The following is a 27,633-nucleotide window of genomic DNA, read 5'->3' on the forward strand; positions in this document are numbered from 1 at the left end:
ACTTGCTAATTCCCTACCAGTCTCAACGTCATCTCCGCTCCTCTGAGAGTTTGCTTTTAACCGTCCCTCGGTCTCGATTGAGGCGCGGTGGAGACCGCACGTTTTCTGTTGCGGCTCCTGCACTCTGGAATGTGCTTCCGTTTTCTATTAAATCCTCATCAAACATAGACATTTTTAAAAAGAACTTGAAGACCTTTTTATTTCATCAAGCTTTTGGAGTTTGATTAGGTCAAATGTGAGTAATTGATTGCATGTTTTTCTTGGTTCTCTTTTTATGCTTGTATTAATTTTTATAAATTATCTACTATTTATGGACAGCACTTTGGTCCATTTTTATGGTTTTGTAAGTGCTCTACAAATAAAGTTGAGTTGAATAATATTTAGAAAATGTTCTAAAAGTTGAAGTGTTTTTAATAATGATAAAATCATTTACACTCTGTTATTATTGCATCTTGTTAATGTACAACAATACTGAGGTGCAAATAGTATGTATCTGCCAGTATAAAATATAACTAGAATCTAAATACTATTTACACTTATTACAAATAACTGTAATAAGTAGAACAGAATTTGCATGATTAAAAAAAATGCACTTAAAATAGTTTTTTTTTTTTTTTTTTTCTTCTTTTTTTTTGCATGTGGGATACAGTGAAAATGAATAGTAGTTCAATAACTTTCCGTTCTCCCAGTTTTCACCTTTGATATTATAACAGTGATAAGAATTAAACTTGCATTGACTCGGTAACATGCCGATGCTTTTTGGATGCTGTTGCCATGGTGAATCATATTGGAGCTCCATTGATGATGGCTTTTATTAGTCATGGTGCACGCGCTTAACTCAGAGTCAACCTACTCAGAGTTGACTGAACTAACTCAGTTCAGCTGTTCCGAAACAGAAATCTAAGAGTTTCCCATCTCAGAGTAAGTCAACTCAGAGTTGATTGAACCTCCTTATTGAAACGGGCCCCAGGGCTCCTGTCAGGACTTTATATGAGTGAACCCGGCTGGAGAGGGTTACATAATAAGGCAATATTGGGGAATGTTTATTAATGGCCAATCATTGAAGACCAAACACAATAAATCTGAACATTAAATAATAACTAAATATTTGAGCTAAATATTACTTTAACTCTATTTAGAGAGGAACCATATGAACTCTGAGCTGATTTAACTCTGGGAATTTTAAAGAATTTTAAAGATTAAGTTTAAATAATGTTTGTCATTCAACATTACTATTATTAAAATTGTATGTATATTTGTGTTTTATAAACGTCACAACACAAGAATGCTGTTTGTAAATAAGTTTATTTGAGCTGATGTTGGATTACAGGTTACAAGAAACTTTATACTCATCTTTGAGTTTTTCTTTAAGAATTAACCATATTTCATTTCATCAAGACACACATATAGACACTCACAATCATTTTAAACAAGTAATTTGTAAAGATATGACTAGAAACAGGAGCAGAAGAAAGTATCCACACCACCAGAATCCCAAGATCCCATGAAATCAACTGATGTGATTGTGCTTTACTTTGATTTTCTTTTAAATAGTCAATATGCTTTATGCCAAATCCTTGAATCATGATCTTCTAATGTCTAGTTGACTGTAAGTGTGTTTGATTGAACAGTCTGTGTTAAAAATATTGAGACATTTTTCCAGAAGAGAATGACTGCAATTTCCAAATGTTTCTAAAAGCCACAGATGAAAACTCATTTTGATTTCATGGGGTCTTTAAAACATATATAGTGCACACTGGTATTTTATACTCTTAAATTAATTTAATTGTACTGATAAGCACATTATCTGATGAAAACAGAACAAAAAGAGTTTGCCAATTTTAAAAAAAAAGACAGAACAAGGCAAAATGAAAGTGAAAGAACAGCACAAACGAATCCTTCACTCTTAATTTCTGCTGCAGATGAAGTTGAGTCTGTCAGTCTCAGGACGGCTGATCCAGCGCTGATCTCCTCCAGACTGAACTGCTCCAGATCTCACTGCAGAATCACAGTTCTCTGAATCATCAATCGCCCAGTTCTGATAGCACACGGTCTGTCCGCTCACCCAGAACCAGAGGCCCACAGTGCAGGAGTGACGTAAACCCAACCACACCGCCCCAGTAGACGGCCATTTAACCACATTCATCACGTCACGCTGAATCTCTTCTGAATGAACCGAGACCAGATCCACATGATTCTGTCTGCAGTATCTCAGAGCTTCAGACCACGTCAGCTTCTCTTTGATCAGAATCAGTTTTTCTGGACACAAAACAAACCACAAGCAGAAACTAGAAAGAGACTGATCAAAAACAACATGCAGAACAAACACTGTGGAGGAATTTGTCATGTCAGACATGTAGTGTGAGCTTTAAAGGGTTAGTTCACCCCAAAATTAAATTTCTGTCATTAATTACTCATCCTCATGTCATCCCAAACTCGTAAGACTTTAATTCATCTTCAGAACACAAATTAAGATATTTTTGATGACACAATACTGTCAGATTTCCTTCCATTGACTGCTTTTTTAACTTAATTGACACTTCAAAAACTCCATAAAGAGATCGGAAAATTAATCCATATGAATCAAGCAGTTTAGTCCAAATTTTCTGAAGAGAATCAAACGAATTTATTATCCAGAGGCCACAAAAAGTGCAAGTGCAGAGTGTACAGTCTTGTCTTGCACTTTTTGTGGCCTCTGCATAATAAATTTGTTGGAAATTTTTGGATTCATTCTCGTGTGCGGATCTTTCATTTTTTTGATCTTTGAGCATTTTGTCATCAAAAATATCTTCATTTATGTTCTGAAGATGAATGAAAGTCTTACGGGTTTGGAACGACATGAGGGTGAATAATTAATGACAGAAATTATATTTTGGGGTGAACTAACCCTTTAAGATATCTGGAGGTGATGGATGGACTGTGTGTGTTTGTGAGGATCTGCTCACCTTTATGACACACAAAAGGAAACTGGTTGTTGCAAAGGACGTCATTCCAATCTCTCAGAGCGTCATCAGTGATCGCTACACAGTCTTCATTTCCAGGTTCACCAGACCTCCAGTATCTGAATAAGGAGTCACTCTGATCTGACCACTGCCATGAGACTCTGAACAGACCGATCCAGACATCATCAGATATGTGACTATCATTGATGAACTGCTGAAGCTGTTGATTCTCATTCTGGTTCCTCACACTGACCAGATCAATGTGATTCTGTCTGCAGTAACTCTGAGCGTCTCTCCAATTCATCGTCTGATTGACAAAGACGAGTCCTGTGTTTGCTTTAAGAACAACAATGAATAAAAAAAAGTTTTTCATTATTCTCACACTGCTTTATGGTTTGATGTGAACAGGAGCAGCAGTGGAAACATCAGAAATACGTGTCATTCAAAGACTGTTTCTACAGCTGATGATATATTGAATCTTCTCAATATCTTCAGGATTATTTTAAAGATTTAACATGAAGTAACATTTGTGAACATCATGATGATTCATTTATAAAGTAGCATAATAATTTTGGTAACAGCGACACCTACAGGTGAACAGAATGAGTGTTAGTTTAAACCTGTCATCAGGGTGGAAAGAGTACTGAAAAAATATACTCAAGTAAAAGAAACATTACTTTCCAAAAATGTACTGTGAGTAGAGAAAAAAATACTTGTTCAAAAAACTACTTGAGTAAAAGAGTATCTTACTGGTCTTCAGGGTCTTTTTGACCCGCAAATGATGTTTGCTCAAATTAAAATGACATGAGACTTTGTATTTGAATGATATCTTGTTTTTATGTTAGTGTAAAAAAAAAAAAAAAAAAAAGTTACACTCGTGGTCTTCGGGGTCTCTGGAGACCTCATGCAACAAAATTAAATTTTGTAACAATATAATATATTTTTTAAAAACCAAATGCAATTTTACTCTGTTTATTAATGTTTTTTCTCAACATTTGTGCAGTTTTTGGAGGATTCGTTATATCTTTTAAATTTATATAAATAAATTAACAATTATCACTTTTACCAGTAAATGGCTGCAGAGTTTTTTTCAGTTGGATTCATATCTAAATGTTATGAAATCACAATTCTAACAATAAAAATTACTTTGTGAAAGTTTAGCATTTTTTGTGCAGGGCAAAATCAGTTTTTCAATAATAATTTTATAATAAAAATAATAAAATATATTTTTTTATTCTTAAACTTTGACAAAAATTAATTTTTATTGTTATAATTGTAAATGTACATCCAAGCATAGCTGCAGGAATCTGTGAGGGCAACGGACACGAAAATTGGTGTAGCCCGGGCAGGCTTAGTAACAATCAGGGCTTGACATTAACACCCGCCAACCCACCAAATGCGGGTGGATTTCAGCTGTGGCGGGTAAGACAGCCACTCCCACTAGCCACTTTGGCGGGTTGAATTTAATTTCAGCGTACAGCCAAATGATCGTTGAAAATTGTCTTATCGCAAAATTACAATTCAATTACAATTATTTATAGATTAACTTGTTGTGAAGGCGGGATAGGCACACAACAGATGCGCTCTCTCGCGTGCGCGATCAGTTCTACTTGGGCCTGAATAGTCAAATACACACAAACACAGATGTCAAAATATACATACTTCTACTATGTCCAGTGTTGGGGGTAACGAGTTACAAAGTTAGTATAGCCTACTTATCACAATGTTGTCAATCAGAAACTCTAATTTATTCAAACATCTTTCTACTGAACTACCTACTGTAGCTTAATTTGCGGAGGATGAAGAAAAAGCACCTGTTTGATAAAGGAGCCAGTAGTGGAGAAATAATACCTTTTAAGAAATAATCTTTTCTGAGTAACGACCCCAACACTGGCTATGTCCTCCTTGCTGGAGTGTGACATGATTTGTGTCATGTGCAGGTGTGATGGATCGCGTACAAACCAATAGGGTGTCGAAATGGTTTATGTTTGTACTTCTCATCCAACCACAATCAAATTCACTCTAAGCGGATGGTGCGCTCAAAAATAACCAAAGAGTTTTCAGTTCCTATTTAAAACTTGAAGGAAAATCAAGGAACTTTGATGCTGTACAATGGGTGCAGCAGACACAATGATATTACGCAGCATCTCTCACAAATGTCTCCATGGTTGCAAGGCACGCTCCCTGTGCAAGCAGGGGGTCACAGGCGGTGCGTAATATCATTGTGCCTGCTGCACCTATGGTACGGCAGCAAAGCTCCGTGATCATTATGCCAGAATGAGAGTATAGTTCCTAGCCATATCGGCCTAGAAAATCACAACTTTTCATTTTCCGAGGGTGTTAGTACACTATGAAACTACAGAAGAGTCAAGTTTTAAATAGGAAAAATATTGAAACTCTTTGGTCATTTTTGAGTGAGATGCTAACGGTCTAATCAGATTCAATGAACTATGCTAAGCTATGCTAAAAGTGGTACCGCCAGACCCGGAGATTGGCTGAATGGATTCGAAAATGGTAAAATTCAACTGTTTTACTCTAGGGGAGTTAGAAAATGAGCATATTTTCAAAAAAAAGTGGAGTGTTCCTTTAAGTCTCAGTTCAAAATCAAACTCTACTAACACTCTGAGGTCTGAGGGTATCGCCGGCAATACCACCGCGGTTTTTTTCTTACCAGTGTGAAAGAGACTCAAAATACTCCGTCAATGTTGCACATACAATTAAGAGTTATACACCATTTTAATCTGTGGAATATCTTCTTTTATTTGTGTACACTCAGAGTAAAAACAAAATGTTGTGCTTTTTGCAAAATAAAGAAAACTAACATGATGCGTGATCTCTCGTCTCCCTCTGAACGAAGTCCAATCTGATAGTTCTCAGAAAATTAACTGTAACTTAGTGAATACTAATCACAAAAAAATTAGACTTATGTCTAAAAAAAACGTTTAAGTCAAATCGAAAACAAAAATTCTCTGTTTATGTAATCTGTATGAAAAGAGAGCCATGTCCGAAGTCCGTGATTCAGCTCATTATCCGCTAATGCGGCCACGCCCACGGAGCCAGCGCTATTCAGACGCAAATTCAGAGGCAATACATGCATTCATCGTCTCAATCGTGTATTTATTGTCTTGAAAAGTGTTTTGAATAGCCATAGTTAGCGATCTCTGGCCTCTGTTCAGTTAGTTCCTGGATTGCCTATTCTTCTTTAGCAGGCATTTGTGGACTAAAGGTGTACAGAGCGCCCTCCGGCTGCAAGTATGAATTGAAAACACAGTATCCAGCACTCATAGTAATGACAATAAATCCTGAATCAATATTACTCCTCTGTATAGAAAATTGACAAACATATGAGAATCCATCAATATTTCTCCAAATGTGCGTGCTTTTAAGAGCCTATATAAAATGCCATAGAGTTAACATAATTGTTCAGACACTTTGCATCACAGAAATACATTATATTTTAACCCTTGTGCGGTCTTCGTTTGGGGACTACACTCGTTGTCTTCGGGGTCTCCTGAGACCCCGGCAACAAAATGCAATTTTGTAACAATATAATATTTTTTAAAAACCAATGTAATTTTACTCTGTTTATTAATGTTTTTACTCAACATTTGTACAGCTTTTGGAGGATTTGTGATATCTGTTAAATTTATATAAATAAATTAAAAAATATTTTTTAAATAGGTTTTTTATGGAAAAGCAGCTTTTTATGTAAAATTCACTTTATAAAAGGCCCAGATTTCTAACTTTGATTCATGTGGATAACATGGATAATTTGACATGGTTTAGTGTAAGATTTTTGCCCATCTTTTGGAAAATGCAGTTATAAAAGTAAAAAAAAAACTATCATTTTTACCAGTAGATGGCTGTAAAGCTCCACTATATGCTATGTGCTATTTGAATGACTGAAAGATGTCTTTTTACAAGTTTTTTTCAGTTGGATTCATATCTAAATGTTATGAAATCACAATTATAACAATAAAAAAATACTTTTTGTCAAAATTTAGCATTTTTTGTACTGAAAAATATAATTTTTTTCAATAATATCTTCAATAATGTAACCCACAGAGACCCCACTTAGAAACTGGACAAAATCCATTCTCAAAATCAGAAACAACGCACAATACACATAGACAGAAATGAAGTGGCACACTTCCAAAAATGCAAAAAACATCCCCAGTACGAACATTCTCACACACACACACAAAAATAAAAATTATTTATTTTATTATTTTATTATTTTTATTAGAAAATTATTATTGAAAAACTGATTTTTTTTTTTTTTTTTTACTTTTAAAACTGCATTTTTCAAAAGATGGGCAAAAAACTTACACTAAACCATGTCAAATTATCCATGTTATCCACATGAATGAAAGTTAGAAATCTGGGCCTTTTATAAAGTGAATTTTACATAAAAAGCTTTTCATGCTTAAAAAAATTTTTTTAATTTATTTATATAAATTTAAAAGATATCACGAATCCTCCAAAAACTGCACAAATGTTGAGAAAAAACATTAATAAACAGAGTAAAATTACATTGGTTTTTAAAAAATATATTATATTGTTACAAAATTACATTTTGTTGCCTGGGGTCTCCAGAGACCCCGGAGACCACAAGTGTTACTTTTTTTTTTTTTTTTACACTAACATAAAAACAAGATATCACTCCATTTTTTTTTTTATTTGTAGATCTTAAAAGTGTTAACCACTGTACAAAGTCTCATGCCATTTGGACAAAGGGAACTTTTTTTTTTAATTGAGCAAACGTCGTTTGGGGTCTCAAAATACCCCGAAGACCGCACAAGGGTTAAAGAATATAATAGAATACCATTATTTTAAATTGTAATAATATTTCACAGTATTGCTGTTTTTTCTGTATGTTTGATTTACACCATGATGAGATTTGAGAAATGATCAACAGAGGGTTTTTTCACAGCCTACCTGACTGAAAGAGCTCATTATTTATGCAGCTCATTAGAGCTCTTTATGCGATTCTTTTGTATTCTCAGGTGAGAATCACCCATTATTCATGATGATTCACGCCTCCACGCATACTGTGTTTCTTGACCAAAGATGTTTTAGAAAATTTAAATCTCTCTATTGTTTTATATGAAGGAGTAGGAAGGATAATTTTTACATAATTTTGAAGCAAAAACTCTAGTCTACAACCTCCAATACCCAGAAGTCTTGTGAACACAGATTTAATATTATTTTTTTGGCCTTATTTCAGTGACTTAAGTTTTTTGTTTTTTCAATAACCACGCATAAATGTTATTCCTTCAAAAACACAAACATGTAGATACATGTTCCTCACATATTATTGTAGCCTAGTTTGTGCTGAATACAGTGTAATGACACTTTTGTCATTTATATGTTTATGAACAACTGAAAAAAGCACAAATGGCAGGGCATGTCAAAACTTCTCCAGGCCCCAAATCAGCCTCAGACTCCATAGGGTTAACTGCTACACTGCAGTCCGCCATTTTTTCCTCTATGTCGCCATTTCTGTTTGAAACCTGCAATTGCAGTCATATGCGGAATAGTTATCGTTACGTGCGTTGCGCAAATAATCACTACAACGGTGTGGATACTGTACTTCAAAATCACAGATTCTACGTCTTGAAAGTATGACCAATATAAGAATTTTCACTGGAAAATATCAAAAAGTTAGTAACATTTCTGCCACTTTTGTTCTGACCAACTGAGGAAAAAAGCATTAAGCCTACAATAAATCATGCTGCTGTAACGGAGACCAGTTAGTAGTCACTGTGTGAGTAAACCTCACTCGAGGTAAAGTTTGCTGCCTTTAGCTTCCTTGTTAGAGCGTCCGACTCCCACGCCGGAGACCCAGGTTCGAGGCCCGCGCAGAACGGGGTGAGTAGGACCTGGGGAGAGGGCTTACACTGCCAATGATGATTAAATCTAACGAACACTTAGCTTGGATCACGCCAAACCATTACTGTTATACTTTGTTCTCAAATTGTTAATGCTAAAAACATCATCTTTGCGTGACTATGTGTATTTAGTGTATATTAGCATTACCTGTAGATTTACATTTCTGTAGCCACTCCAAAGTCTGAAGTCTTTTGCTTTTGACCACAGCTGAATCTCCAGTTGTCACTGATGATTCAGCTACTGTGAGAACAGGCTATAAATGATCCGCTACAAGCATCATCCTCACATGATAACTGACTAGCCTGGACTCCTTTCTGTTTACAGATGACCAAAGACGAACTACTGCATGCTCAAATTTCCCGAGGAAATCCACCATGTCGCTCTTATTATAAAACATTAGTACAAGCTTACCGTTGTGAATTGGGCTAAGATAATGAGATAGTTTTGAACACTGGCTGGGGTAACACTTTAGAATAATGGTCTATCATTAATAATCATTAATAAGTTGCAGGACAAATGATTAGTACTACATTAATCCTTCAGCTACTACTATTAACTAATATAGAAACAAGCTTAACTAATCAGTAAGTAATATCAAATTTAGAAGATAGTTCCTTATTAGCTAATCAATAATTAGAGAATGAGATTGGCATCATTAATAACTAATAGGTAACTATGACAAATTACAAAGAATTACTAATCACAACATTAACATTACTAGTAGTTCTTCAAGAATGACTAGGTACTTGATTAATTAGTGATGCATTTTATGACCATGTTCTGAGTAAAAAAAGAAAATATTCAAGAACTACTAGTGAGTTGGACTGTTATTTTAAAGTGAAAAAGATGTTTAGTGATGCATTTTATGACTATATTCAGAGTAAAAATGATGACTGATTACGTCTCAGACACACAATAATGTTCTTTACAATTTGTCAGTTAGTTAATAGTTATTAATAATGCAAATCTCATTAGGTAATTATTGATTCTAATAAGGAACTATCTCCTAAATTCAATATTACTTACTGATTAGTTAAACTTGTTTCTATATTAGTTAATAGTAGTAGTTGAAGGGTTAATATAGTACTACTCACTAGTCCTGCATTACTTCCTGCATAGTTATTATTAATGACGGACCATTATTCTAAAGTGTTACCCTGGCTGGTTTGCTCAACAATTGATTTTGGATCATTTTAAACTGAAACAAACTTAACGAACAGAGCTGTCTGAACCACTGCCAGAGGGAAATTAAACAGGAAGTGTTTGTCTGAACTCACAACAGGTTTTGTCAGAGAACGCAAAATATTTTACTTTTTTTTCCCTCCCATCCCAATTTTTTCCACTTCCATGTCCCTTTAGGGGCTCTGTACAAATGAAATAAATTCTTTAGGCAACATAATTAGCCTACCTGGGGGGAAAAAAATCTTTGTGTTGTTTTAATTCTGATAAATCATTGCATATGCACCTGCATCACACGTCATCAGAGCGTTTCATAAGGTTATACAGAGTTAGACAGACTTCAGTCACCGAGAGCCAAAAACAAACAGCAGCGCCTTTAACAGTTCCTCCTGAACCAAAACAATGAGCTCCTGCTGCGTTCACTCCATGAGTAACTATAATTATGAGATGGAAACCCGTGAGTCTCTACCTGGAGCGTTTCTATTTCAACACAATCCACACCAAAATAAATCTGCAGCAGTCAGGTGGAACAAGTAAAGCTCTGTAAGTTGTTTGTGTTCATTATTACTGTAATGTTCTGTGCTTTGAGCAATAACATTTCTAGCTGGGCTGATCTCACATTGTGACCACAGTATGAGCACACAGTGAGAGCGCTGTGAGGTTACACTTTTACATCACTGAGAGACAAACTGTTGACTGGGTATGATGTTGGTGCTGCTGACCCTTTGTGATGAAGATATTAAACATTAAGGCATCAGTTGAAGCGTGTTTTTTCTAATCAGAAGTAAATGTTCTGGAGTCGTTATATTTGCTATATGGTACATCTATAAATTAATTATTGTAATTTTAAAAAGTTGAACTCACTGTTGTTGCAGATGAAAGTCTGGTTGATGCTACATAAATAATCATGCCATTGTCCATTCTTCATCACAGCACACTCCTCATTTCCATTATTTGGTTGTCCAGGTCCCCAGTTCGGATAGAGCACAGGATCACCTGAAGACCACTGCCATTTATCAACACTCGTCTTCTTCAGCCCAATCCAGACATACGAAACCTTAATCACTCTCTTCACCTCGTTCATGTCGTTCATGTTGTCAACGGTGGCCAGATCTGTGTATTTCTCTCTGCAGTATCTCTGAGCTTCAGTCCAGTTCTTCGTCACGTTTATAAAGTGATACTGACGCTGAACACATTCAGATACGGAGCAGAGAGCTGTGAAAGAGAGGGTTTGATTTAATGCTTTTCATAACAGAGTCAAACCTGATGAAACTATAAACCATCAATAAAACAACAAACACACTCACCAATGAGAAGAAGAATGAAATATAGAGTTTGCTCCATTTCTGAGGAAGAAACACATTGAAAAACTCAGATAATCCCATATAGTGTAATAATAATAAAAAAAAAAAAAAATAGAAGTTTTAGCAATCATTCAGACAATATTAACATCTCAAAGTCTAGTTGTGTTTGAAGAATGAACATGTGAGTTGTTCTTACTTTAGAGGTCGTGTGTTTCTGTCCTGAGTCTGATGTTTCTGTCTGCAGCTTTAAACTGTGATCATTATATCTGCTCTCATCCCTCATTCAGTACATCATTTGTTTATTTCTCTTAAAAAAAAAGAAAGATTTTTTTTTTTACATTTTACTTCCTCTGTTTTTGTCCATGTCTCTTACCTCAAAGTAGGAAAACACAGGTGTCGATACTCCCATCATTTGCATTCTTGGCGCCTGTGTCAGTATCAGTAAATCTCTCTTTAAATATAGACTTTCTGCAGCACATATAAGATGTTAGCAGATATAACTAATGTCATTACAGCTAATATTAGTAGATACAGCTAATTTAATGACATTTCTTCAATAAATATAAAGCTGTTCAGCCAACAAAGCCATGTGGGATCCACCTGCCTAACCAGTTTTGTCCTCAGTTTCCATGGAGGACCACATGCTTTTGACCAAATTATGTGATGAAAAGGAACACTTAAGGGCCATTTACACAACACTGTTTTCAGCTAAAAACAAAAATTATATATTTTGGCCATTCATTTACACAACAACGGCTTTTAGGGGCCTGAAAACACAAGCTTTTAAAGTGCAAGTTTTTGAAAACTACGGTTATCGTCTCTGTGTAAACTACAAAAATGTGAATTTGTGAAAATGCTCACGTCATGTGCATGTGTATTACGTGGTCAGTCTACAGGCGCGTAGTGTTTCTTTACAAAAAGACTTTGCCATCTACTGGTCTGGTATGAGTAATACAGCGTTTTCCCATGTGAACAGGGACCGTTGTCGTCTGTACGGGAAAATGCAAAAAAAAAAGAACATTTCCATTTTCAGTACATTGTTGACGTGTAAACATACCCTTAGTGTTCATATGATCCACACTACAGAGTGTTAAATAAACACTGAATCAGTGTTGAAGTTAATGAGATAATGAAGACTTCATTTAACAGATGATGATTCATGTGATCACAAAATGGTGTTGAAAAAATGTGTGAGGCAATTTACTGACTTACAGTTTACAGGAGGAGGATGTTCAGTCCTCTGATGGGAGGCACTGCTGTCGTCACTGTGATGGTGATCCATCTTTAGCAAAAAGATTTACTGTCTATTAATAAGGTATCACAATTGGGCTGTATTATTAACTATTGTTGATTAAGAGCTCTTAATGTGCAACAATTCAAAATTAAATAAGAACTACTTTTGTGATGTCTTCCTAATGCATTGACAAATTTTAAAGATTTTAAACAATATAAAAAAAAGCATTTAAAAGAATGTTTTAAAAAAGTAATTTAACACAATAAATGTACAGTATTTAAACAGATGCACATCAACAACTGTGTGTGTGTGTGTGTGTGTGTGTGTGTGTGTGTGCTTCTACAATGAGGACATTAGGTTAGATTAAGTGTGTTTCTTACTGTTATAGATTAATGTTTTGTACAATAAACACAACAGAGTCCGGATCACCCTGAATGGGTGATCCATACCATGAATCTGTATAACTACCATATTCATAAGTTATGGTATATTTACATGGTTCTCCAAGAGACCTGATAGTTTTTTAGACCTGTTAGAGATTATTTGAATGTTTTTTTTTTTTTTTTTTTTTTTTTTTTTTGATATTCAATAATCTGTTTATTATTTCTTTGATTAATGGAATGCAAAACATTATTTCTGTATATTACTGGAAAAGCATGTCATTTCACATCAAGTAACAAAGTAATAATGCATGCATTAGGCATGACAGTCAGAATGAATCTGGACAGTATGTAAGCATCGGCTCCGACTCCAACACCGATAATTGTGCAGAAACTAAACCAGATGAAAATAATCAGCTGTAATTGAATCATGTTGTCAAGTACAAAATGTGTCGTTTGCAGGGGTCGATAATGAAGATTTACACATGCAATGACTTGTTGTGAATTACTTAAAGAACTGCAGTGTGTACATTTTAGGACTTCCTCACACCTCAGTCATACAACGAAAAGACGTCATGCCTCAGACTAAAAGGCTTCAGTCATCAGACAAAACAGCATTGCGCCTCAGACAGAAAGGCTTCAGGGCTCAGGAAAAATGACGTCAGGTGTCAGGTCTCGTACAATTAGGCATCGGACGAAGCAGCCTCAGACTAAAAGGCCTCGGATGAAACGGACTAGGACAAAAAGGCATCTTTTTTTCTTTTTTTGCAGTTTTTTGTATAGCCTAATTTTCTTTTGGCTTTTATCTCATCATAATGCCATCCTTCAGTTGTCAGTTGTATTTCTGCCCCTTTTTATATTTAACTGTTACTATTTGATGTAAAGTGTGTGTGTGCATGTTAATTCGAATCTATTGACGGTATTCATATAGGATATTTATATAATCCCTTTCCAATGTTCTTTATGTTTACGAAGGTAAGCTATTGTTACAAGTTGCTTGCGCAGGAAACACACGACGAAGGAGATGAGCTACATAATAAGTCTTTACTTGACAGATCCAACAGGTACAAGCAGAAACGCAACTCACTAAAGACGAGACCGGACAATGAACATAGGGAAAACAGGAACTTAAAAACACAGAGCAATTAACCAAAGTGACAAACAGCTGTGACTATCAAGTTAGTGTCCATGGTGACTGATGATGGTGGGAAAACAGAACAAAGGAGATCATGTGACATATGACAACAAACAGAACGTGAGTGAGACTGTAACAGCTATAGGCTACCTGATATTTATTCTTACAGCTTTAATTAAATGTTACACTGGTTAGGTTCTATACAGAAAAGAACATGGCGATTTTCAGACTGGTCTGCAGAAAAACATGGTTATTGTAGTTAACCATGGTAACCACTAATTGAGCATGGTTTTGCTACACTATAGTTTATGGTATTTGTAGTAAAATTATTGTTACACAAATAGTATCAATCCAACAAAAAAGTTATAGTTACCACACTTTTACTATAATAAAACCATGGTTAATTTTCATATGCGTTCACGATAGTTTGCAATGCAAGCTAGTTGCAATGTGTTATTTAGCTAACTTGTTATACATGCAATAAAACTAGTGACAAATTTACAAAATAATCTCAGAGCAATATGTTTTATTGCTACAAATTAGTATAACATTTACTGTAAGAAAACTGCGTGCATGTGACGCCACATTGAGGTGGGCAATTTGCTTCTTTCTAAGTCGATCCCTTTATGTCTGATGCCTTTTGGTCTGAGGCTTTTTCGTCCGATGCCTAATTGTACGAGACCTGACACCTGATGTTGTTTTTCCTGAGACCAGAAGTCTTTCAGTCTGAGGCATGATGCCGTTTTGTCCGGTGATTGAATCCTTATAGTCTCAGACATGACGCCTTTTCGTTGTATGACTGAGGTCTGAGAATGTCCTAAAATGTACACCGTATGGGAAGCATCTCAGATATCTGATCCATGGTTGCATACTGGTATCTGTCAGAGAAAATAAAAACGTATGGTGCTTTTCCACTGCGTGGAATGACTCAGCTCGGCTCGGCACGGCTTGTGCTTTTCCACTGCATGGTACGGTTCAGTACGGCTCGCTCCTCAGCTACCTACGAGGCACCTCGTCTACCTCGTCTACTGAATTAAAACATTAAGACATTTGCAGATAAGAGAGAAGAAGTAGAAGCCCAGGAGAGCAAAGGAGAGAAAAAGCCAAATTATCAACAACTCAGTCCATATTATACCATAAGCGTACAGGGAAATTCCCAACCCACTCAAACTGATGTTTTTCTTAAAATGAAAAAGGTTAATTTCACCCATTACGTCGTCCACTGGTCCAGTGTTAAAAACAGTTGTTTTAACCCTTAGGGAATTTTGCAAATCTTGCACTATTAAATGTCAGCAGACAATAATTCTGAAAAACATCACTTCTGCAGTACTTGGCAGGCGTCCAATGTCGAACCACAAACTTGTCAGCGTGACCTGTCACACTGGAACACTTTGAAGAACAACTGAACATAACAAGCATACTCTTAAATATAAAATAAGAATAATAAGGGTACAATAACAAGTAAATACTTGAAAATATGATAAGAATTAATATATATAAAGTATGGGTACATAAATATAGGAAATCAAAAGTGAAACTGATAAATCATAAGCCATAAACGATTAACATAAATATGAATAAAAATGCATGAATATGAATATTGACCATTTCGGATCCATCACTAAGCAAGTCATTTAAAAAAAAAAGTAACATGAACAAATGATACTGCAGTGGATGTTACTGTCTATTTAAATGTAGCGGGTTTGGTGTCTCGTGTTTCAAATCCAATGACGCCGGTAGTGTCGATTCTCTCTGACCAATCAGTGATCTGCAGTGTTTACACATCACATTAAGTATTGGTTCGGCTCGCTTGGAACCTCCACCGAGGAGGTACTATTTAAGTGAGCTGTATGATAGGGCTGGGTGATATATCGCATGCGATTGTCGGTGAAAGCCGAAAGCCGGTTCCCTGATTACCACTAAATCACCATCACCTTCTTTTAAATGGAGCGGCATTTAATAGACAGAGCCGTAGTTCACTGACAAGCTACGCAATATCGCGCTCATTATCACAGATGAATCGCCTTCGATAATGAACACGATATTGCGTGGTTTGTCAGTGATCTACGGCTCTGTCTATTAAATGCCGCTCCATTTAAAAGCAGGTGATGGCGATTTAGCGGCAATCAGGGAACCGGCTTTACTGACGAAATGCGCGTGACAATCACATGCGATATATCGCCCAGTCCTAAGCTGTACCAATCCATACCAAGCCGTCCCATGCAGTGGAAAAGTGCCATAACATGAGACACAGTGGCCTGAGGTCATCTGAAAGCATTAAATTATATGCCAAGTTACAATCTGCATCAAATATGGAGGATGTAAAACCACTAACACCTTCTGAAGAGCTGAAGATGGTTTGACAGGTGTCAAATGCTGTATACAAATATATATATATATATATATATATATATATATATATAACCGGCAGGATCCTGTCCCGGAGCGTCAACACGAACCACAATGAAGTTCTTTATGATCTCCTGCTTCTCCTCAAACTTAAACAGGGTGAAGGATCAGCTCTATCATGAGAGACACAGACAACCAAAGTCATTTAATTTACTGTTTATCATTTGCATTGATATATCTTACATCATATACTACTACACATACAATAATAAAACTTATAGCTAATACAACAGTTTGTGTTTTTATTGTCATACTCTCATACTCATGCACTTTCCCAGCCATGTGGGGCCCAAATGGGTGTCATCTGGGTTGTCTAACTGTAGGCCCTACATGGGTTATCAAATGAACACTGCTCAGTGTGCACACTACAGCCTGTTAAATGTAACACTGAAACAAAAGTGATTAATTGAGTGATCTGGTTAGCAATAAGTGAAGCTGGTAAAGCTGTTTGTGGAGTTGTTTAATCAGATCTTGAGAGATTCAATGCCTTCTTTTATCTTTATTTGATAAGTCTGTGGCTGGAAGCTGTAGTTTCTGTACTTGTTGTTCCTCTTTCCTTCAGTGATTCTGCTTGTTCTCATCAGATATCTTCAATAATGCTCAGTCATCACTCAATTAATCACTTAATTATCTCATTAACTTTAACATGTTCCAGTGTTACATTTAACAGCCTGTAGTGTGCACACTGAGCAGTGTTCATTTAGCTTCATTCAGTTTTTAACTATGTGATTACTATATCTGCTCTCAACCCTCATTCAGTACATAATTTGTGCATTTCTCTTTAAAAACATTTTACATTTTACTTCCTTTGTTTTTGTGTATTTGTCCACATCTCTTACCCCAAAGTAGGAAAACACAGGTGTTGATTCTCCCCTCATTTGCATTCTTGGCGCCTGTGTCAGTATCAGTAAATCTCTCTTTAAATATAGACTTTCTGCAGCACATATAAGATGTTAGCAGATATAACTAATGTCATTACAGCTAATATTAGTAGATACAGCTAATATAATCACATTTCTTCAATAAATATAAAGCTGCTCAGCCAACAAAGCCATGTGGGATCCACCTGGGTTACCTGACCAGTTTTGTCCTCAGTTTCCATGGAGGAACCACATGGTTTTGACCAAATTATGTGATGAAAATGAACACTTAAGGTTCTGTCTACACAACATTGTTTTCAACTAAAAATGGAAAAACTATGCACTCTGGCCATTCATTTACATGACAACGGCTTTTGGGGGCCTGAAATCACAAGCTTTTTAAACAGGTTTCAAAATGCAAGTTTTTATTTAAAGGTCTCATGACATGCTACTTTTTTGGATGCTTTTATATAGGCCTAAGTGGTCCCTAGTACTGTATCTGAAGTCTCTTTCCTGAAATTCAGCCACTACGAGCCAGGACGTGCCATTTCTGTGTCTGTAGCTTTAAATGCTAATGAGGAGGAGAGAGGCGGGGCAAGGTGGAGGGTGGGTGTGGCCTTAACAAGCTTGCGGCCATGGTACCATGCGCTAATGTTGACAGTGAGTTTTGTTACTAAAACTAGTGTGTGTTTCATTGGGTTTAATCTATAATCGTAAGATTGTGTTTTTTGAGTTGTAAATTTATACATTTGCCAGTTTAATTACTTGAAGTGTATGTTAACACCTGTGAACACATTTGGTTTATTTTATTTTATATTGTCCTTTAAAAGTATTGAATTGTAAAATGTTTACACATTTTTTTATTATTTTTATATTGCTTTACTGAATTCATTGGGTTATTTAAGTAGATATATATAAAAAAGACACATACAACCCATATTGGATTTTATATTCTTTATTGCTGCTGATGGGAAGAAATAATATTATACTATTGCAGTTAATCATTACAGTGAAATAAATACTTACCCAGGCCCCAGCTTTAACATAGCGGGTATCGTTACTGGGGTTACAGTTCAATGCCTAATTGTACGAGACCTGACACCTGACGTTGATTTTCCTGAGACCAGAAGCCTTTCAGTCTGAGCCATGATGCCATTTTGTCCAGTGACTGAATCCTTTTAGTCTCAGACATGACACCTTTTCATTGTATGACTGAGGTCTGAGAATGTCCTAAAATGTACACCGTACGGGAAGCATCTCAGATATCTGATCCATGGTTGCATACTGGTATCTGTCAGAGAAAATAAAAACGTATGGCGGTTTTCCACTGCGTGGAATGACTCAGCTCGGCTCGGCACGGCTCGTGCTTTTCCACTGCATGCTATGGTTCAGTACGGCTCACTCCTTGGCTACCAACGAGGCACCTCGTCTACTGACCATGATACAACCATTTCTTTTTTCAAGTTGTGTGTGACGGTCGTTTAAACTAAGCAAGTCATTTTTTGGTAACACTTTACTTGAAGGGGTGTGCATAAGACTGACATGACACCTTCATAATCATGACATGACACGTGTCATGAATATGAAGGAGGTTTTATGAATGTTTATGACAACTGTCATTAAGTGTCATTCGCTCAATTATGTCATTTTTAATGCAAAGATGACATTGTTTGAGATGTCCGAGTTATGACAACTTGACATAAACCAATACATCATAACCTGTCAGTGTCTTTGTCATGACAACTTGACATCATTTAGCTTTATGGGTTAACATTACATTAAACTGTCATGTCGTTGGTTTTGACATTGGCTGTCATGAGGCCATTATAACAGTGTCATGAATATGTATCTTGAGCTCAAGTACAGTGGTACAAATTGAACTTGTCATTAAAATGTCATTAAGTGACAATACTCTGACAAATAATTTTATAACAGCGTCATGACTATTTTTCATTTCATGTTTTTTTTTGTTGTTGTTGTTTGTTTTTTTTAAGTTTCCTCCAACAGAAGGTCAGATAATAGACAATTTCAAATTTCGTAAAAAAGATGACACTGTTATAAAATAATGGTAACACTTTATTTTAGGGTCTTTTAACTGGTTGCTTATTACTATTAGCATGCATATTACTAGAATATTGACTATTTATTAGTAATTAATAAGCACATATTAATGCCTTATTCTGCATGACCTTATTCTAGATTCTTAATCCTACCCAATACCTAAACTTAACAATTATCTATAATAAGCAGTAAATTAAGAGTTTATTGAGGGAAAAGTCATAGTTAATCGTTTTTATATGTGTTTCCTACACTGAAATGTTACCAAAATAATGTAATGTAATGTTAACCCATAAAGCTAAGTAGTTTTTTAAGTTTGATAATTAATCTGCTATGTCATGTTTATGACAGGTTATGATGTTTTGCTAATGTCAAGTTGTCATGACAAAGACACTGACAGGTTATGATGTGTTGGTTTATGTCAAGTTGTCATAACTCGGACATCTCAAACAATGTCATCTTTGCATTAAAAATGACATAATTGAGCGAATGACACTTAATGACAGTTGTCATAAACATTCATAAAACCTCCTTCATATTCATGACACATGTCATGTCAAGATTATGAAGGTGTCATGTCAGTCTTATGCACACCCCTTCAAGTAAAGTGTTACCCATTTTTTAAAAAAAAGTAACATGAACAAATAATACTGCAGTGGATGTTACTGTCTATTTAAATCTAGCGGGTTTGGTGTCTCGTGTTTCAAATCCAATGACGCTGGTAGTGTCGATTCTCTCTGACCAATCAGTGATCTGCAGTGTTTACACATCACATTAAGTATTGGTTCGGCTCGCTTGGAGCCTCCACCGAGGAGGTACTATTTAAGTGAGCTGTACCAATCCATACCAAGCCGTCCCATGCAGTGGAAAAGTGCCATAACATGAGACACAGTGGCCTGAGGTCATGTGAAAGCATTAAATTATACACTGAGTTACAATCTGCATTTTATAACAGTTTGTGTTTTTATTGTCATACTCTCATACTCATGCACTTTCCCAGCCATGTGGGGCCCAAATGGGTGTCATCTGGGTTGTCTAACTGTAGGCCCTACATGGGTTATCAAATGAACACTGCTCAGTGTGCACACTACAGGCTGTTAAATGTAACACTGAAACAAAAGTGATTAATTGAGTGATCTGGTTAGCAATAAGTGAAGCTGGTAAAGCTGTTTGTGGAGCTGTTTAATCAGATCTTGAGAGATTCAATGCCTTCTTTTATCTTTATTTTATTTCATCTAAGTCTGTGGCTGGAATCTGTAGTTTCTGTACTTGTTGTTCCTCTTTCCTTCAGTGATTCTGCTTGTTCTCATCAGATATCTTCAATAATGCTCAGTCATCACTCAATTAATCACTTAATTATCTCATTAACTCCAACATGTTCCAGTGTTACATTTAACAGCCTGTAGTGTGCACACTGAGCAGTGTTCATTTAGCTTCATTCAGTTTTTAACAATGTGATTATTATATCTGCTCTCAACCCTCATTCAGTACATAATTTGTGCATTTCTCTTTAAAAACATTTTACATTTTACTTCCTTTGTTTTTGTGTATTTGTCCACATCTCTTACCCCAAAGTAGGAAAACACAGGTGTTGATTCTCCCCTCATTTGCATTCTTGGCGCCTGTGTCAGTATCAGTAAATCTCTCTTTAAATATAGACTTTCTGCAGCACATATAAGATGTTAGCAGATATAACTAATGTCATTACAGCTAATATTAGTAGATACAGCTAATATAATCACATTTCTTCAATAAATATAAAGCTGCTCAGCCAACAAAGCCATGTGGGATCCACCTGGGTTACCTAACCAGTTTTGTCCTCAGTTTCTATGGAGGAACCACATGCTTTTGATCAAATTATGTGATGAAATGAAAACTTAAGGGCCATTTACACAACACTGTTTTCAACTAAAAATGGAAAAACTATGCACTCTGGCCATTCATTTACATGACAATGGCTTTTGGGGGCCTGAAAACGCAAGCTTTTAAACAGGTTTCAAAGTGGAAGTTTTTTATTTAAGCATTTAAAGACATCCTCAAATGGGTGAGAATGTTTTAAAGAAGTAATTTAACACAATAAATGAAAATAATAAATAATACGTTGTAATACCTATGTTTTTGTGTCCTCATAAACCATACAAGAACACACACACCTGACTGAAGAGGTGACTCAGGATTTTGTCTATGAGGGAAGTCGTCAGATTGGAGAGCTGCAGAAGAAACACAAGCCATGCAAGTCATTTTCGGGTACATTTTGTTATTTATCAGCAGCATCATATACAGCTGACAGACCTTCTGGACAGCCCAGTCCATCCAGACTTGTGCGTTTGTGTCCATGTTGATCAACATGAGCCCTTTCATGGCTTCAGGGTGTAACAACTGTGTGTGAGAGAGAAGAGAGCGGATGTAAAGCTGCGCTCAGTGAATGTAAAGATGCTGCATGACGGGCATTTTTCAGTTAAAACACTGGCATAAAGAAGGCTAATATCTAAGGCATCAAAGCAGGATTCTTTTGTAAACAAGGAAATACTATAATGCGTTGTGATGTAAGTTAGTTGATTATATTTTTAGTGTTTCTAATTTAACCAGTCTGCTAAGTGAAATAATATTCAATGTCTGTGTTGTTGTTGTTTTTGTTTGTTTGTTTGTTTGTTTTTTGACCAGCAGAGGGCTTCATTCAGTCTTTCAGTGTCTGCTTGTGTTATATGTGTTGTATTTAACATATTAATGTTGCAACTTTGACTTTAAATGTTTTATGAGAAAGAAAATAAATTTGAACTAAACTCAAAACATATTCCAGAAATATGCCACAAAATTCACTGAAGGGCCAAATTGAACTCCAAAAAAACAAAACAAGTGGTGAAATTATTTTACCAGATTTCCATTATTGACCAGGCAATAAAAAGGAAACATGACAACAGTATATGGAGACCTACAAATAGTTTTCTTTTCAGAATTCTGGGAACCTAACTGAAAACTATTGATAAAAATGTATTAGTTTTATTAAAATACTCTACTATTTCATCCAATATTTATGTGTGTATTTATATTGCTGTATCTTATTCATGGAACTTGTACTGTATATGTATATATGTATATTTCCAGAATGTTATTTCACATCAAATAACTGAAACATCAGTAATAATGCATGCATTAGACATGACACTCACAGTAAATCTGGACAGTATGTAAGCATCGGCTCCGACTTTTTTTTCATAGGGATGGCCAGGCAGGGGCCAGCAACCAGTCTGGGGTGGCACAGAAATCTTCATTACTTTAAGAAAAAAAAATAGTCTGACGATAATGTAGCCTACTGGACTGTGCCTACAACACAACTGAATACAGTTAGTTTGTTCTTAATTTGTAATTGAGTTAGTGAATTAGATCATGGAAGGCTGAGTGAATTTGACTATTTAAAAAAAATAATAATAATAAAATAATTAGACATGCAGATAACTAGTTTAAAGACTAGTTCAAAGATTATTTAACCTTCATTGAATTTATGTATAATAAATGAACTGTTCAACAATTCTGAGTTCGTCTGTTTCAAAAACTAACCGAAAAAGTGAACACCAAATGTTTAACTTTCTATATTGTCAAAATAAATCATTGCAACAGTAGGAAAAAGGAAAAAAATGTGTTCTCTTTTGAATTCCCATTTGCAAGATGCGGAAGCGGAAGTCAACAGCACATAAATACCAGAATGTAAAATTATTATTTTATGCATTTAAATGTGATACATTTTTGTTTGTACTTTATAAATGAACGCAAAATTGGCATCTTCTACAAATGCACAATTCTCACATGTATTTATGCATTAAAAATTTACATATCAGCTTGTGCCTTGTGGCTATATTTTGATCTCACATAGCAGAATATTTTAGTTCGGAGACATGTATCAAATAAGCCTACTACATGCATGCGCAGTTTTAATCGTCTTTTTGATTATTTTAATTATTTTAATTAATGGCTTAATTGACGACAGAACTACGAGGTTGCATGCTCGTTCTTTTGCGCTTTATTTATAGTGAGTAATATAGCCTACAGCGCGCCGTATTTGCGCTAGATTGAAAAGTGCGCGGTCTTGCAATTGAGAAACATTGACGTAAGCTATAGTGTTCGCCGTTCACTGTTCTTCTGAAGCTCATTCGGCACCTGTATCCTTTCCGCGCGTTTGACTTGCGCCTGCATGACGCTGAGGCGAAATTGAAGCGCGTGTCTGAAAAGTCTCAGGTTTTTTTTTTTTTTTTTTTTTTTTTTTTTTTGTTACTTTTTGTGGTGTTACAGAGACGGTTCTGCGTTTAAATAAAAGGAGACAGAAACAGCCGTTGTGAGCGGGGTGGCCAAAGTTGTGGCCAAGCTTAGGCCAAGAGTGGCAACGGCAGCCCCTGGCTCCGCCCCTCCGACTCCAACACCGATAATTGTGCAGAAACTAATCCAGATGAAAATAATCAGCCGTAATGCATTGAATCATGTTGTAAAGTACATCATGTGTCGTTTGCAGGGGTCGATAATGAAGATTTACACATGCAATGACTTCTTGTAAATCACTTGAAAATCTGTATTTCTTAGAAAAGAAACAGCAACATTTAGAAGTGATGGCCGTAGCACAGCTCTGCAGCCTTGTTTATTAACCGGGAGAATAAATTTACTATATTTTGACTAAACTGACAAAAAAAGCAAGGAGACATTTTAATTATTTATTAATAAAGTAACGTTTTCTGAATCAGTGTCGGCTGCGAAGATGAAGCTGACATTGACTCTCATAATCTCCGCATACTGGAAGCGCCTATAGAGTGAATGCATTTCATTCGGAATACATAATCAGAGAGTAACCTATTTATTTTCATTTGTAATTATTTCGTTTTAAAGTAGATATTTCAAGATTTCTATGGATATTGTTCTCACGTCTGTGAGGCAAGCAGCCTATACGCCAGTCTCCATGTCATGATTATATTGTCTGCTATATTTGCGTCTTATTTATTAAATCCAGGCAATTGGTTGATGAAACATTGATTAAAATTAAGATACAATTTTTACAAAACGAAAGTCACTTTAAAGAAAGGCTTACTACAAAACAAAACTTAATGAAGTACCTTCTGCCTCGGATGTCGACGCCAGGGATCGATGACCAAACATCGATACGTGACGATGAGGGGTGTGTTGGAACAAGATAATCAAGGTCTTCAGAGCTACCAGAAAATTGCATATAGGTCAGTTTGAACTCTAAATTAAACTCTGCAGGACAGTGGCACTTTAGGACCGGATTTGAGGAACCCTGTCTGTGTTAGATAAGAATTAGCCTAAACTATTTGTACAACAATCAAACATGTGACGTGCTTGATCATGATATGAGTCGCAATAAGTGAGCTATGGAGGGAAATGTCGAAAAACACCAGATTTTCATGATATACACAAATAAGCTTTATTTAATAATCCAAAATCACTCAAAACACAGAAACACATAAGAGACAAGTTATCCTGAACACATTAAAGAGAACCGACAACCTTGAACAGAAACACAAGAACATTAATACAAGGAACAATCAAAGGGAACTAGATGAATGAATAGAGAATCTGATAATCAATGTTTAACATAGCAACAAACTAGAGACTGAATAAGTAAGGGAACTAATTTATGAAATAGGACCAGAGCAAACCGAGTGAAAACGAAAATGAAACCAAAACAGAACATAACAGAATATGCACGTTACATATAAAACTTTATTTATTTATTTATTTATTTATTTATTTATTTATTTATTTATTTTTACTATGCTTAATATTTATTAAACGCCTATTTTACATTTAAGGTCAGAACCAGTGAAATAAAGCAAATAATAAGTGACAAATGATTTGTAAAACATAATCAGTGTGTTTTGATTAATGCAAAAACAATTAAGAATACAGTTGTGTCTTAGCATACAGAAATGATTATCTTAGTATGTGTGCTAAGTATTAATAAGACTTTAATCTGAAGTAAGAAGAATATTATTATATTCAATGTATATGGGAAAATTTCCAAGGGAATTCTTTAGATACAGGTTTAACTTTAAATTGTTTTCCCACAAATCACTAAAAAACAAATATATAACACACCAGTAAATGCTTGTATAATTAATCTATAAAAGCTAAACACTATATATCGGCTGTGATTTGGCTGTAGGCACGAGGCTGCAGGAAATCACAGCCATGCTGATATAAAGCCACCTCTGTATGTTATTTATATAAAATATTATTTATTGAAAAATAATATTTACATAAACAATATTAGCCATTATAAGAGTATAAGAAGTTGTACAAAATAAACAAGTAAACAGTTCAGTCAAAAGTACAAAAGCAGCGCTACAGAATTTCAGTTAAATAATGTAAAGTTATGAAACGTAACTTTGCCCTATGATTTGCCAAATTGATTTGATCTTGAACAAGTAATAGATTTATAAGACCAAAGATTGCCTGTTTGATAAACCCCAAATGAATTATATCTCATGTTTAAACACTACTATCTACATAAGAGTCAGCGGCAAATTCCAGAAGAAGAGGCAGAGATTAAGCTGTTCTCTCTGGGTAGATGAGCACTGAACAGCCTGGAGCTAACATCTCCGAAAATGTCTAAACAAATTGTCAAATATAGGTCTAAATAACTATATTCTCGCCTAAAAAAAAAACATTTTTCCATCATAATTTGGCTACATTATATGATCATGCACGTGCGCCAGAATCGTAAAAGAAAAGACTTTTTTTTAAAAAAAAGTCAATTTCATAGAGACATCAGTAGCAGTATTAGTATCAGTGATACTGTCCTTCAATCATAAAAAGATGCCATTAAACAAATATTTAAAATATATGGTCGTGATTAACTTAATTAGTTATAATCATGCTACACACATGAATTCTGGAGTGAGTTTCAGAACAACATTTTATTTTGTTTTAACTTCATTTATGCTTATGGATAAATCTGTATGATGTTGCATAAGTCTGGAATCATATCTATGTTTAAACTATTTAAATCTTTGTCTATTTCTCTGTCAGCCTGGCCAAAGCTATATAGTCTTTCAATTCCTCTCTTGTTTTTTTTATCTTTGTCTGGACATTGCAAAGCTCATTATGTGTTCTCCTCATCTCTGCAATGGACTTGAGTATTTTGGATTTGACCTTTTTTGGATCAGATATTTTTCCCTGATTCATCTGGTGCATGTCTACAGAATCCATCACTATGAAGGCAACGTCAAAGATGACTAAGAGTCCACTCAACACACCTGAGAGTGCTGCTGCTGCTACTCGTCCAACTCTTGCAGTCTGAGTAACAATTCTGCCAACATTTGCCAACAGGCCTAAATTCATAAGATCTGTAGCACACAAAACCTTTCGTTTGTTAACACTGCATGCAGTTTCTACAGTGTCAAAAGTGGAGTTGCCAAAAAAAACCCTGAACTTTGTGGTTTTTCTCAGCACCTTTCTCAGTGTATCCAATGAATTGAGAATTGGGTCACTTACAGATTTATACTTCTGCTGAATTTGTTTAAGACTCTCTCTGAAGGATTTTTGCTGTACTGCATTAGTAATGGTGGATGCAGCACCTGTTACTCCACCTGCAACTCCGACTCCAACACCAACACCTGTTACAATCAGAGATGCTCCAAGAGTGAAAGGTGCCAAAATTAAACCTACCAATGCAGTGATTCCTCCAGCTGCTCCCATCACTGAACCTGACAGACTGCCTGCTGTGGCATTGTAATGAACAGACTCCATCGAATCTGTTATTTTTCCCCACTCACTAACTACAACCTCAATATCTTTATAGTGCTTGTTGTAGGACTTATCAAAGGCATTGATAGACTTATTGAAACTCTGTAGCAGTTTCTCTGGAATTCTACTGTTTCTGTTTACTGTATCGCTCAGGAATGGTTTAGCTAGAATCTCATCAGCTGAAGGTCTGTCTTTAGGGTCACAGCTGAGCATTTGTCTGATCAATTTCCTCAGTTCCACTGAGTATCTCTCTGAGATGGGAGGGGGGGTTCCTGTCATGCTGACAGCATGCTGAATGTGACGCTGCTTGTCATCTGCCTGTGGAGGAAATAATAATGATAACAATAATAACAAAAAATATGGTTAGTGTCAGCAGGTTCATAGGCTGAATCTTGATGTCTGTGTGTATAAGACAACAGTTGCAACAGTTTAAAAGTGTTTTGTGTACAAAGTGTTTTTAAACAGGAGCACACTTTTCTTTTTTTTCGTCA

At 35.6% G+C, this 27,633-nt stretch overlaps 2 protein-coding genes across 2 annotated transcripts in view; both read right to left on the bottom strand.

Moving 5' to 3' along the window:
• Nucleotides 1-1,418: 1,418 nt before the first annotated feature.
• On the bottom strand, nt 1,419-11,569 carry LOC125264359 (macrophage mannose receptor 1-like). Its single transcript, XM_048183614.1, has 5 exons — nt 11,514-11,569; nt 11,321-11,359; nt 10,878-11,228; nt 2,946-3,278; nt 1,419-2,259 (listed from the first exon to the last, which is right to left on the bottom strand). The coding sequence occupies exons 2-5, from the start codon at nt 11,355-11,357 to the stop codon at nt 1,907-1,909; spliced, it is 1,074 nt and encodes a 357-aa protein (XP_048039571.1). The 5' UTR covers nt 11,358-11,359; nt 11,514-11,569; the 3' UTR covers nt 1,419-1,906.
• Nucleotides 11,570-25,986: 14,417 nt separating this feature from the next.
• Nucleotides 25,987-27,633, bottom strand: part of LOC125263976 (protein kinase byr2-like) — a 25,051-nt gene continuing 23,404 nt past the window's right edge. The window contains exon 13 of the mRNA XM_048183176.1: nt 25,987-27,460. Within this exon, the coding sequence (XP_048039133.1) occupies nt 26,411-27,460 (1,050 nt within the window). The 3' untranslated portion in view covers nt 25,987-26,410. The remainder of the gene's footprint in view (nt 27,461-27,633) is intronic.

This window comes from Megalobrama amblycephala, linkage group LG3 (assembly GCF_018812025.1).
Source record: "Megalobrama amblycephala isolate DHTTF-2021 linkage group LG3, ASM1881202v1, whole genome shotgun sequence".
NCBI lineage: Eukaryota > Metazoa > Chordata > Actinopteri > Cypriniformes > Xenocyprididae > Megalobrama > Megalobrama amblycephala.

Bases quoted from the DNA above. Each gene is read 5' to 3' on its own strand.
- LOC125264359 (XM_048183614.1), bottom strand. From the start codon at position 11,357: ATGGAGCAAACTCTATATTTCATTCTTCTTCTCATTG. The intron at 11,229-11,320 runs GTGAGTGTGTTT...TCTCTTTCACAG, and splicing joins TTTCATTCTTCTTCTCATTG to CTCTCTGCTCCGTATCTGAA. The intron at 3,279-10,877 runs GTGAGTTCAACT...TTGTTCTTAAAG, and splicing joins GACTTTCATCTGCAACAACA to CAAACACAGGACTCGTCTTT.